Consider the following 14,174-nt stretch of genomic DNA (forward strand, 5'->3'; position numbering starts at 1 on the left):
CTCTGAGCCACAAACCTAAACCCTTTTTTATAAAATTAATTTAAAAAGGCTGGGGGTTGGGGCTGGGGATGTGGCTCAAGCAGTAGCGCGCTCGCCTGGCATGCGTGCAGCCTGGGTTCGATCCTCAGCACCACATACAAACAAAGATGTTGTGTCCACCAAAAACTAAAATAAATAAATAAATAAATGTTAAAAATTTTTCTCTCTCTCTCTAAAAAAAAAAGGCTGGGGGTGTGGCTCAGTTTAATTTAAATCTAATTAATAATTTTAATTCTTTTTTTTTGAGACAGGGTTTTGCTAAGTTCCAAGGTTGACCTTGAATGCAGTCCTTCTGCTTCTACCTCTCAAATCATTAGAATTAACAGGCATGCACCACACGTCCAGCAGTATCTATGAAGTTTTACTGGATCACAGTCACATTCATTCATTTATATTTTATCTACGACTGCTTTCATACTCCAATGGCAGAGTTGAGTGGTCATGACAATGATCATTCATAGGACTGGCAAAGTATAATGACAAAAGGACCAATTCATCAAGAGGACACAGCAATCCTAAACATTTATGCACCTAATTATAGAGCCTCAAAAAATGACAGAACTGAAAAGAGAAATAGATAATTTCTCCTCAACTACAGGTGGAGACTCCAACACTCTCCTCTCAGTCACTAATAGGACAAGTAGAAAAGTAGACAGGAAAGCAGTAAGGACACAGAAGCCTTGAATAACGCCGTCAACCACTGGCCCTCGCTGACATTTACCCAACAGCAGAATACACATTCAGTGCAAGTACACACAGAACCTTTACCAGGACAGACCATTTGTTGAGACATAAAACAAGTCGTAGTAATTTTAAAAGGATTCAAGTCCTACAGAGTGTGTTCTCTGATCACAATGGAACTAAATTAGAAATCAATAATAGAAAGCTCTATTGAAAATCCCCAAATCCTGGCTCTAGCTGTATGACCTTGAAATTGTTTCAGTTTCCTCACCTATGAAGTAAGCACAACTGCAAGCCCTCCCTCACAGGGTTTTGGGAAGAGAGAGCAAATGTGCCACACAGACGTTTGCTCTTATTATCTTGGTGACACAAGACTGACTTGGGAGAAGAGGCACCCAGGGGCCTGGCTGCAGGACCCCAGGGCAGCCATTTGTCTTATCCTGCCCCCTTGTCCTCCTTCTAGTGATAATACAGCCTCCTGTAAAACAAAACCCAACCCCAACACACAAAACCCAGGGACTAACACAACCTTTCCAGAAACCAAGTATCTCCCAACCCACCCATGGGTCAATGCTGTCACTCACTCTTTAAAACAATATTAACCAGTGCCCAGTGACTCAAGAGGCTGAGGCAGGAGAATTGCAAGTTGAAGGCCAGCCTCAGCAACTTAGTGATGCCCTAAGCAACTTAGTGAGACCACGTCTCAAAATAAAAAATAAAAAGAGCTGGGGACATAAGTCAGTGACAAAGCATCCCTGGGTTCAGTCACAGTTAAAAAAAAAAATTAACCAGTGCCTGTACACACCAGGCACCACACTTGTCCTTGAGGATACCTCCTGTCTGGCTGGTGGTAGTGATGGGGTAGACGGTGATGGGGCCACTCACTGAGAGACAGCAGAAGGAACACAGATGGGGAGTTAGATTTGGGAGCAAAAACACGAGCTTTGTTTTGAACAATGAGTTTGGGGATGCCTGTTGGGTGCCTAAGAGAAGAAGCCCAAGTTGGGTGGATACATGAAGATGTCAAAGATGAGGATTTCAGAAGTATCTATATCTGGAAAGCAAGGGAAGCCAGGGCATAGGTGAGATGTCCTTGGACCAAATGTTAAGACTGGTGGTCTCTGGCTGGGGGTATGTATGGAGGTGGGTGGGGAAGGTGTTTGGTGAAGTGTGGGGGAACTCTGCTGGTCAGAGTGGGTCCAGCAGGTGGCAAGTGTCTGACCACGCTCAGCTTAGTCTGAACAAGAGAGAAAATCCAGACATGAGGACCTAAGCCTGTCTCTTTGGTATAAGAAAACCCACATACTTTTTTTTTTTTTAATATTTATTTTTTAGTTTTCAGCGGACACAACATCTTTGTTTGTATGTGGTGCTGAGGATCGAACCCGGGCCGCACACATGCCAGGCGAGCGCGCTACCGCTTCAGCCACATCCCCAGCCCCAAAAAACCCACATACTTTTTGCAGTTAGAAAATAAACTGAAATCTCCAGGAATACATCTCTTGTTCAGACTGAGAAACAACTGGATGTTGCTTTGTTTGGTACTCTGGCAAGAACTCTTCGCCATTTTGGGAAGTCATGACTCAGATGACTGGTCCATTTGTGTTTGAATCCTGGAGTCAGGATGCTCAGATCAGCTGCATTAGCAAACTATCTCATTCATGGCAATTCATATTTGCCACACTAATTTGCTAACTATTTCCACATCGAATATCAAGGGTTGACAAAATTCTAATAGATGTGGCTACAGGAGGCTGCAGACCAAGTGGACACTGGAGACCAGGGGACAAGAAAACTCCTTATCATTCCAGACTTATTCTTTACAAGTAGATGCCACCTGATTATGGCATTCTGTCCTCTGGTGTGGCAACATCCAAGCATTTACATATTACCATCATGTTACTTTATTAGAAATCACTTTCTTTTTTCCTTCATATTGCAAATAGGGTGTTATATTCTTCTTCTTCTTCTTCCTTTTTTAAAAATTATGCCTGTTTGTAGATATATTATCCTTGAATTTCAGGGTAGAAAAGGAAGTTTGAAAGAATAGTTGTTATAAAAAGAAGGTGCTGAGTCTTCGAGCACTGAACCATCACTGGTGTGGGGTGAGAAGCCCATTTGAGGGATGGACGAGGGCAAAGGGAATCTACAGCAAAATGAGGTTGAGGACCAAAGTGGCCAGAGGAAACCTGAGGACATGGCATCCCAGAAGCAAGAACAGAGCCTCCAGTGGTGGGTGGCTAGTAGGGCATACACTGGCCACAAGGAAGAAAGGGATTGGATATATGGATAAGGGGGCTGCAAGAGACCCTGTGGAACTGGGGTTGTGGGGAGGGGGAGAGGCCAAGTGCAGCTAGCTCTGAGGTTTGGGGGTTTTCTTGCCAAGAGAGCTTGAGGGAAGGAGCAGCAGGGGAAGAGTAGAGGACAATGGCTGAAGAGAGTGCCCGGGAGCCTACCTGGAGATGGATGGATGTGAAGGCAGGCAGGGCTCAGAGAACAGGGAGAGGGAACAAGACAGAGTCTGGGAGGGACGGGGCTGTGGTCAGAGAGGTCTTGGAATGTTGATTTCCAAGGCAGAGCTGTCCTGAATGATGATGAGCCTCTGGATGTGGCTACAGGAGGCTGCAGACCAAGCGGACACTGGAGACCAGGGGACAAGAAAGCAGGTCTGGCCAGGCTACCGCAGGTTAAGCTTCAGCAAAGCCCTCTAGGATGATGGCACCAAATCCCTACTGTCTACTACAGGAATGCCAGCCCCTGGAAGTCAGGGACCTGGCTTGCTGAATTATCACGATGGGGTCATATCTGCAGATTAACAAACATTTATGAAATGAGCAAATGTGTGAATAGATTTGGGGTACAGAAGAAAGGAGCATAGGGCCAAAGTCTCCAGTGATAGAGGGGGCATGACCCAGGGCTTCTGGGTGACAGCAATGGAAGAGGCAAAGAATGCCTGGCTGGAGAACATGAACCTCAGGAAGAGGGTCCCTGACCAAGGAGCAGGAATCATGGTTTGCAGAGAGGCCACTGATTCCCCCTGCCTGACCTGCAGTGGCTCTTCTCAGTGCCCTCTCAGCTACTTCTCACATACCTAGCTTTCTCCCACCCTCTTTGGCATGGATGACTCCACTGTAGCCCCTGAGACGGCTCCCATACACCTCCTCAGGGGGCCGTTCTCCACTGTTCTGTCATGCACTCTGCAAGTTCCTCAACAGCACTTTTTTTTTTAATTTTTAAATTTTATTTTTAGTCGTAGATGGACACAACACCTTTATTTTATTTGTTTTTATTTAGTTTTTAAAATTTGGTGCCAGGGATCGAACCCAGTGCCTCAAGCATGCTAGGCAAGCTCTCTACCACTGAGCCACAACCCGGCCCCCTCAACAGCACTTTTGTGAGCATCTAATACATCATTATATTGAAAATATCAATACATTTCTCTTGAGCAGTATGGTAGCAGAATAAGCCTCCTCCTGCTGCCACCACCAAAGATATCTACATCCTATTTCCTAGAAAACATGATTACATCAACTCACATGGTAAAAGGAACACTGCAGATGTGATTAACTTAAGGATCTTAAGATTGGGAGATACTCTTGAATTGTCCAGACAGCCCCAATGAATCACAAGGGTGCTTATCAGTAGAAGAAGAAAGTCAGAATCAGGGGGAGTGGGGGGATTTATTTGAAGATGTTACTCTGCTGGCTTTGAAGATGGAAGAAGGAGGCCATGACCAAAGAATGTTGGTGTCTTCTAAAAGCCGGTAAAGGCAAAGAAAGGGATTCCCTCTAAAGCCTCCAGAAGGATCCAGACCCCCCTGCCAACCTGATTTTAGCACTGTGAGATCTATTTTGGACTTCTGACCTCCAGAATACATTTAATGTGTTTTAAGCCAGTAAATTTGTGATAAATTTTGCAGTAGCCATAAGAAACAAATACAGGGCATCATCTGAAATGATGCAAATTCAAAAACTTTTAAAAAATCATTAAGACTTGAAAATTTCATTGGGGTAATCTATGGTAATAACCAACATGAACAAATGAGATGTTGTCACAAGCCAGTATCCAGGACTCTGACTTGGGTTCTGTGTGGGTGCTAAAGTCTGAACTCTCATCCACTGTGGTTTATGTTTGAGTTTTCAAGTTTTCCCAGCTGTTCATAGTTTCCTCAATTAATACATTTATAGCCCCAGTTAGCTCCTCCATAGTGAGTACCAATACAAACCTTTGGAACAATACCACCAAAACAGAAAACAAAAGCAAAAAGACTTAAAAGTTTCAAAGCCAGTGGACTAAGTGAATTATAGTTGCTTCCACTTAGCTGGGAGAAAGAAAAACCTGCTGCCTCTTAAGGTTAGTCTTGATTGAACAGTTGTATATTAAATAATGTGTCTGGGACAGATCCATTAAATAAAATATGAAGCCCAGTGTTTATTGTTTACCTGTTTACTATCAACACCTTTGCCTTTGAAGAACAGGGACGGAGCTGGCATAGGAGGGGCTCAACAAACCCCTGTGGAATGTCCATGGATGCACGAATTCTAATGGGAAGGAGGGGAGGAGGACGTGTCCTAGAAGGCCTGGGGTTTTCCTGGAGAAGGCTACGGAGGGCCTCAGGAGCTGGGCTGGCAGGGCAGTTCTGAGGGCTGGCACAGGGTGGGGCTGGAACCTGGCTCTGCATCTAGCCAAATGCATGCTCTTTAGCAACCCACTCCTCTCTAATCCATAAAACAGGGAGACTATTCCCCCTCCTAAACTTTCTCTTTAGTTGCAGGAACTGCAGCTGAATCCAATTGCTGTATGATAGACCAGGGAGGTAAATGTGAGGCCAGGCCAGAGAGTAATGGAAGTGGGGAGTGTGGGCCTGAAGTTGATGTCAGCTGGGATGCCGGTCAGTGCTGACAGGTCTCCTAGATTTGTGGGTAAATTTTCCGTTTTTTTTATTTTTTTGGTACTGGGGTTGAGCCCAGTAAGTTACATCTCCAGCCCTTTTAATTTTTTATTTTGAGACAGGGTCTTGCTAAGTTGCTGAGGGTCTAAGATGCTAAGGCTGAACTTGAACTTGTGATCCCACTGTCTCAGCCTCCTGAGTCACTGCTGTTACAGTTGTGTGCCACTGTGCCTGGATGAATTTGCCTGGACATTGAGTGTTGGCATCTAATGCCACATTTTTTTTAAAACTGTGGACTAGAGACCATGAGTTCTCAGTGAATGCCCCCCTGACATGGGGCTTCCTGGAGCTTGTCCAAGGGGAAAAATAAGTTCTCTCCAGGATGCTAGGTCACTATGGGACTTCAAGGACTCTAAGTCTCTGTGATAACCAGGGCAATGTGTGTGACAGCAGATGATGTTTCTCCTGTTGTGACCATAACTCCTCCTGTCAGCACAGGCTGTCAGGCTCACAGGGTGTTTTTCCTTGACTGCCTCACTGAATCCTCACAGACCTCAGACATAAGCCTTTTTATTCTCAGTTTTCAGATGAGGAGACTGAGGCATGGAGAAAGGATGGGGCCTACCCAAGGTTATATGGCTAGTAGGCAGTCATGCTGGGGCTCAGTGTCTGACCCCATTCCCTGCCACATAGCTGGAGATGGAGATCACCCAGAGGACTGCAGCAGCCTCCTACACCTTCCAGAACTCAGATGACCCCTAGTCCCTGCCGGGCAGATAGAAAGCATCTTACCAGACTCCGCTGACACAGCGTGTGGACAGCGCCCGCGGCATGATCTCCGAGCCCTGCTGCATGAACCCCCCCACTGGGAACCAGAGGCTGTTGCCCAGCGTGTATTGGTTCTCCAGGATGTGGGGACGTGCCCGCAGGCATGGGTGCGGATTGTACCACTCGTAGGGGCTCAGCCTGTGGAGAGACATAGGCAGGTGCATGGGCCCAGGTGCAGGGGAAAAGGGTAGAAGTCGGGGGACATGGAGCCACTGTGGTCAGAGGAGCAGAGATGGGAAAGTGGGAGGGAAAGAGAAAGATGGATGGAGACATACATGCAGAGGAAAGGTAGAGAGAAAGGGAGGCAGAGACACAGAGACACAGAGACAGAGAGACAGAGACATGGAGAGACACCTCTTCAGGGAAGAGGCAAGGAGATGGCCCAGATAGAGATCCACAGAGCAAAAGGCAGAGCCATGAGGGGAAAGGGCTCATGCCTTGTCCCTGCCCTCCCTCCTAGGCAGCAGAGAGTGCACTCACCTGGCAGCCAGGAACAGGACACAGCTGACAGCCAGGTAGGCAAGAAGCATGAAGAGCCACACGGCAGGGGAGAAGGGGTCCAGAAAGGAGAAGTAGCCAGGCTTGCGGCCCTGTGGGGAGTGAAATCTGGAGCTGCTCCTGACCTGGACTGTATATTCACCCCTGGTCCCTGTCAGGCGCCAGGAATCTGATGGGCCCATCTGTGGTCCAGTGGGAGTCCTGTTCCCATTTGCAGGCCCTGTCCCTATCCCCTGGGTCAGGCTGCAGTCCATGGTCCCCATTGGGAGCTTACCATGTGCACTCGGTAGAGGATGCTGATCCCCAGGGTCATAAAGGGTTTGGAGAAGTCGATGACCTTCTCCCGCTCGGCAGTGATGGTGAATGCAGCCACAGCCAGGTCTGCCTTCTGCTGGAGGGGAAGCAGGATAGGGCAGAGGGGGAGGAAAGGAAGACAGAGATGGGCAGTTAGAGAGAAACCTGTGCCACTGAGGGGGCAAAGGAGAGAGAGGAAGGGATCACAAGGGCTGAGAGCCTGAACTGGCTCTGGGTGTCCACCTTGGGCCATCATCAGCCCTCACAGCTCCTACTGGCTTTAGGCCTCCTCCTGCCCTAGTCTTGCCCAGCTGCTCAATCCCAGTCATTGCCCTGTCCCTTCCCCTACCAAGTATCATCAGGGACCTGCTTTATAGAACTCACCACTCACCTCTGTCCCCTACTAACCCAAAGACACGCAGACAGCCTGAGACTGGCCTTAAGATAACTCGTCACCAACTTGCTCCAGGACCCTCTTCAGGCTTGGTTTCACCTCTTCTGCATTAATCATTAGCACTGGGTGATGTTTATTAAGTGCCAGGCTCCGTGCTGGATAGCAAGTCATACAGATGATCTTGTACGCGCCTTCCAACAGCTCCCTGGGCCAATCCCAGCCCCGTTTTTTTAGATGGGGAAACCAAGTCTCAGGCAAAGGCACTAGTGAGTAAAAGATGCTGCTGGGGACTGCAAACTGGGGATGTGACCTCTATTCTCTTGCCCCTGGAAGACATTAGTGACCCAGATGTGTGCCTGAAGCCTCCCCAGACATATAGGAACAGTGTCTGGCTCAGTTGAAATGACCTCAGGGGAGGCTGTGTGGGGCCCCAAGTGGAGGGTGCTGGGGTCCAGGTCTTAAGCAGTGAAGGGTGGGACAGAGAGCAGGGTGTGGGTTGGACCTGCTGGTGTATCTGGAACCCCTTTTAGAACATGTTGGCTGATCCAAAAGGCCATTTCACTCTGGCTTAAGGGGACAGTAGCTGGTCTTTAGCCAAGGGCTGGACACAAGACCTAAAAAAATCCCTGCACTTCACATACACTCCTGCACGCACTGCACAGAGGAGCACTACACAGTCACTTCTGCACTATCTCACCCACACATGCCAATACACAGGCGGAAGAAGCAACACGCAGGGATAGTCCCTAATGGCCCAGCACATGCCCTCATATACATATAGCATTTGCATTCACCTGTACATGATGGAGCAGGTGAGGTGAGCATGGGGAGGTGGGAGCCCTGGCTATGCCCAGCCTGCTGCATGATCTCAGGCAACCTTCACATCTCTGGGCCTCAGTTTGCTCATCTGTAAACAGGGTGTCAGGCACCATGTCCTCCACAGATCCCTAGTCCCAGGATGGAGACCAGGGCCCCAGGATGCCCCTTTTAGCAACCTGACTCCATTCCCTGGGCCTCAACTGGGTCCCAGCCTCAGGGGCCAGGGACGGAGGGGCCTGAAACCTAAATTCAAAAACGGAGTTTCCCCTGAGGCTGAAATGAATCAGCCAAGGTCCTGAAGGGGCTGAGACAGGGTACAGGAGGGAACCCAGGCCTGGACATAACCTGGGATGGGGAGAGAGGACACAGTCCCCAGAAGGGTACAGCCAGTGTAGACAACCCAGGCCTAACCCCATCTGCAGTCAGGGAGAGGCCACAGCCAGAAACAGAACCCACAGCCATGAGATGACACAGGAATCAAAGCACAACCCTGGATGGCAGCGAGACAGCCCAGGCCCAGGACCTAACCCAGAGGCAGGAATAGGTGGCAGGGATCAAACACAAGCCCAGATCACCGAAAGCACTACAAGGTAGAGGGGCACAGGCTAAAAACCAAACCCAAAAGCAGAGAAAATGCAAATGTGCCAAATGAAATCCAGGGCCAGGGCAGAGTCCAAAGACAATGCCCCAAGATCAGGGAGAGCAGACACGGACCTGAAAGATGAATCAGAGCTGAGGCGGCACAGGTCAAACAGCGGGCTTAAGGCAACAAGCGATGGCACTCTGGTACCTGCCTGATATAGCTTAAGCACTGAGCCAGCTCAGCCCCAAGGCATAACAGAGGCCCGGTGTGTGGCAGAGACCCAAACCCCATCTGATTCTGGCAACATCTGTGGGGCTTCCTGGGTGTTGAGAATGAGGAGCATTTACCTCCTTTCCTGTATGCTGGTCACATTTATGACTAAGATGTGAACTGTTGCAGGAACAGTCCAGCTAGCACAGGAATCCTATTCATTTTATGCACCTAGTGGCCACCCATGGTGGCCCAGTCCCCATTTCAGAGAAGAGGAAGCAGTGGCCTTTCAGATGGGTTCGAGGGGCCCTGGCTATCCCCAGTTCCTCAGGAAGCCTGAAGGCCCCCCTGCTTCTTTCTCCCTGTCCCTTGAAGGCTCACCAACCTCCTCATCAGCTGGCCTGCTGCTTCTTTCTAGTAACAAGGGCAGTGGCACTGCTCCTGAAACACTCTTAGATCTATCCACCTCTCTTCACCTACACCACTCATAGATGCCCCTTCTACCACTGACAGACCCTGGATGAATTCCTCACATATAAGCCAAAGGGATGGTCTCCTGTTAAAACCAAGCATGGCCTCCCACAGCACCTAGGACGAACCCTTTCATGGCCCAGAGGCCCTCTGCAGTCTGCCTTGCTGGCTTCTCATGCCCTTTCTCCCTTACCCACTCCTCCAGTCACAATGGCCTGCTTTTTGCTCTTCAACTTAGCAGGCTCACTCCTGACCTCAGGACCTTTGTACTTGCTCTTCCTCAATCACTGGAGGCTTACAGTATACCTCACTGCTTAAGCCTACCCCAAAGCAGCCTCCAGACCCTACTCACCCCGACCCCAAGGCCCTCTGAGTATTCACATTATCCTTCTAAGTGCTTCTAAGTACATATTAGCTCCCACAGGGCCACTGTTCCGGGTTTTCTTGGAGTAGCTTGTTTGGTCCCCCAGAGAAACCTATAAAATGAGAGACCACATTCCCACCATACTACATGTGAAGAAACTGAGACACAGAGAGGGTAGGTGTCTTGACCTAGCTGCTCCCAGATTTGGAATCACTCCCTTGCTGAGGAGACTTCCTTTCTGCTGCCCACATCCTTCCATGGCTGGGGGCATCTGAGGTCAAGTGCAGGTATGACCCTTCCTTGGCTTTCAGGGAGCTCAAGAAATGAATGAATCCTTGAACCTCCAAGGAACATTCAGCAACCTCAACATCTACCTTCTCCCGAAGACTGATCTGAATCTCATCTTCCCTGAAGCCATCACATTTGAAATCTGGGGGTCATCCTGTACATGTCTGTCTTCCTTGCCCTCACTGTAAACACTTTCTTTTTCCATGCTTGGGATTGAACCTGGGCCTTGCACAGGCTAAGTGCTCTACCACTGAGCTAAATCCCCAGTCCCTGCAGCCTCTTTTGAACCCTCCTGATTCTGCCCCCAAACACCTGCAGAGCTGAGTCACTCATCTCTGCCTCCACTGACTACCCCAGCCCAGGCCTCCACCTGTGACTGGAAAGCTCATCTCCATCTCCCAGGCCACTCAGCTGGCAGCCCAAGGGATTCCAATATGCTACAATCTGTTCACACCACTCCCCTGCTTAAATACCTCAATGCCGCTCATCCTTCTTTAACTATCAGCCCCGATTCTCACCTGTTCCTCCATGAGGCCCTGCTCCATCTGGCTCCTGAAACCTTGCCTGCCTCACCCCCTGACATCTTGGTCTCCAGCCCAAGTTGCATCTCCATCTCCAGTTGCATCACAACTGCTGTGCCCTTTGCATTTGTTCATTCATTCTCTCATTTACCTGCTCAACATATCTTTGCTGGACGCCCTCTACTGGCCAAGCACAATACTAGCTTTGGGAGTATTGTGAATACAAACACACAAAGTGACAAGTGCAACGAAGTAAAACAAAGCAGGGCAACAGAGACCCATGGAAGACAGTGCTTTGGATAACTCTCTGCTGTAGGGTCTCATTTGAGACCCATATTGAAGGAAGCACAAGGGCAAGATAAGAGAAGACCTGGTGTGCAAGTTCCAGGCTGTGGGACAGTGGGTGGTTTTTGAGGTGGGAAGTGGCTTGCAGTGATCAGGGAGGCTGTGGGAGAACAGGAGGGATGGGAAGTGTGGCATGGAGGGAACACAGCCCTGCAGGACCTGTGAGACATGGTGAGGGGTCGGGCTCTGCTCCAAGGGCAACAGAGGACGCCCTTGGAGCAGAATGCAGGCACCAGAGTGGGAGCAGACTGCAGGCACCAGAGTGGATGCAGGGACCAGGGAGCTGACTAAAAATGCCCAGGGAGATGGTGGAGCAGGACTGAGGGTCAGCAGTGGTAGTGGAAAGTGGTGGTCGGATTTGGGTTTTGTTCTGAAGGTAGGACTAAAGGATCCTCAAATGCTGTGAATTCCTTCTAGGCTCCTGTCAAAGCCTATTGGACCCCCTCTTACCTCCTCCTCACCCTCATTTCCCAGCAGAAATACCTCTTTCTTAGATAAGTCTTCCCATCTTAACATGCACTCCCACACTTTTCTCCAATGGGACCCTGAAAGTTGTCTAATCTCTAGAATGAAATTAGGACGAATTCAAATTAGGAATTACAAGGGGGATCATCTAAGTGCCCAATCAAAGCACTTGTGATTCTCCCTCAGCTCCAAATATAGAGGCTATGTGCAACCTATATTCCTGCCTTGAAGGCTCTGCCCATAGGGGGGCACTAGAGGGAGGCTGCCGAGTTGCAGGGGGAGAGAGCTTGCTCCTTCCTGTCTCTGTTCTCTTCCTCCCAGCCTGCGTGGGCCCCTTGGCAGCAGTGGTTCCTTTCCACGATAGCAGATGAAGCCAGTTTACAGCTTCCCAACACTTGCAGAGCCAGCCCTTTCAGAAACACCAGCAGCAGCAGCAAAAGCTCCTCCTGTGGCCACTTCCTGCAGGACACTAAGAGCAAAGGTGGGCAAATCATGGACCCCAGGCCAAAGCCAGCTCATTTATCTAGTTTTGTAAATAAAGTTTTATTGGAATACAGTCTGCCTGCTTGTTTACATGTTGTCAAACTGGTTTTCACACAACACAAGGGCTGAGTGGTTATGGCAGAATGGACGGAAAGTCAGAATACTTACTCCCTGGCCCTTTACAGGAGAACGAGTCAAACCTCCTGACTTGGAATTTTCATGCTCACATTTACCTAGTGAACAACTTTATACCTAGAACAAAATTCTCTTCTTCATTCAAATATCTGTGTGGCTTATCTCCTGGTGGGATCTGACTGACCCAGAAGTGACACACCCAGGTCTTGAAGAGGCCACACAGTCACTCACAGGCATGGGAAAGTGTTGGGTTATTAGCAGGGCCTAGAAAAGAAGCCAGAAGTAGTTTCTCAAAAGAGAACAGCTACTGCAGAGGGCTTGAGTTTGTTCCATGAATTAATTGCCTATTGACACCAGCGCGGCCCCATATAGCATCCCATTTGCCAGCAGCTCTCTGTAGATCTGTGGATCTGCTGGGCCATCAGCTGCCAACTTAAACTCGCTTACAGAGCTGGTGTGTACTCCAGACCACACTAGAAATGACAAGTTATATGGTTTGTTTGGAAAGTAAGTGAATGGAAATTATACAATCTAATGTGATTATAAGTTGTCCCCAAATCCAAAAAATGTCACATATCAAGCAAATAGGGTTCTCTCCTCAGGACTAATGAGTCTTGGCTCTGAGTGGTCTTCTGGTAGGTTCCTAAGTTTTCATCTTTTCAATCTCTTCCCCTTGTCACCTCAGCCCAAGGGTGATAGCTGCTACCTGCAGTTGCTGCCTGAGTGACCCTTTGATTTTCTTTTTATCTTTTCAATTAGCTCGTCAATAACTACATTTAGTTAACAATCCTTTATATTCAATTCTCTCTGTTCAAAAAACTGATGGGATTTTAATCAACTAACTGGTGCTATCTTCATCTCCAGATTGGACCTGACAGACATCAGCAGGGGATTTATGGCCAACCTCATTTACAAAACTATCTCCTGCTCCTCAGATCAGATCAGCATCATGTTGTCAACGTGTGGATCAGCATGATGCTGTGGGAACCCTTGAGATCGAGTTCTCTGCCCCTTTTATCATGGCAGAAAGTGGGAGAGTTGATGTTGCCCTGAGGCAAGGCTGTGAAGATGCACACTGTTAGCTTCTGGTGGTCCTTGGAAATTGATAGAGGAAAAAGCATTTGCCGGGTCAGTAGCTCACACCAGCTGCCAAGGGCTGTGTTGATTTCTTCCAGTAAAGATACTTCATTTGGGACAACGACTGCAATTGGAGTCATCGCCTGATTACAGTGAAAATAATCCAGTCATTCTCCAAGATCCATCTGCCTTCTGCACAGGCCAAATGGGCCAGCGGAATGAGGGTGGTATCACTACCCCTGCTTTTTTAAGCTGTTAATGGTGGAACTAATCTCTGCAATTTCCCCTAAGGATGTAAAATTGCTTTTGAATTACTATCCTGAGAAAGATGGGGAGTTCTAGGGGCTTCCACTTGGTTCTTTCTACCATAATGGCCCTGGCTCCACATGTCAGTGCCTCTGTGTGGGATGCTGCTGGCTGTTACGTATGTCTATTTATTATACAGTCAGGAACTGGGAAAACACAAGGTGGGTCCATAGCCCTATGAAGACCCATTCTAAGTTGAACATGGGCCCAGATTCCATCTTTTACCTGACCACATAAGCCCCATTGTGGTCCACTAAAGTGGGAATAATAAAAACAATTTGCCACCTACAAAAATGACAGAGGGTTTCTATTGCTAAAAACTAATCAAAACACTCAGTGCTGAGGAGGGCTGAGGCAGGAGAGTCATGAGTTCAAGGCCAGCCTTGAACTTAGTGTGAGACCCTGTCTCAGAATAAAAAATAACATATTCAACCAGAAGAATGAGAAGCTATACTCCCTTTATGCATGATGTATCAAAAGGC

At 48.4% G+C, this 14,174-nt stretch overlaps 1 protein-coding gene across 1 annotated transcript in view; it reads right to left on the reverse strand.

The window, feature by feature from the left end:
• Positions 1 to 14,174, reverse strand: part of Grik5 (glutamate ionotropic receptor kainate type subunit 5) — a 59,522-nt gene that overhangs the window by 11,501 nt on the left and 33,847 nt on the right. Inside the window, 3 exon segments of the mRNA XM_048790788.1 lie at positions 6,404 to 6,577; positions 6,920 to 7,029; positions 7,212 to 7,328. Of these exon segments, the coding sequence (XP_048646745.1) occupies positions 6,404 to 6,577; positions 6,920 to 7,029; positions 7,212 to 7,328 (401 nt within the window).

This window comes from Marmota marmota, unplaced genomic scaffold (genome assembly GCF_001458135.2).
Source record: "Marmota marmota marmota unplaced genomic scaffold, marMar, whole genome shotgun sequence".
Lineage (NCBI taxonomy): Eukaryota > Metazoa > Chordata > Mammalia > Rodentia > Sciuridae > Marmota > Marmota marmota.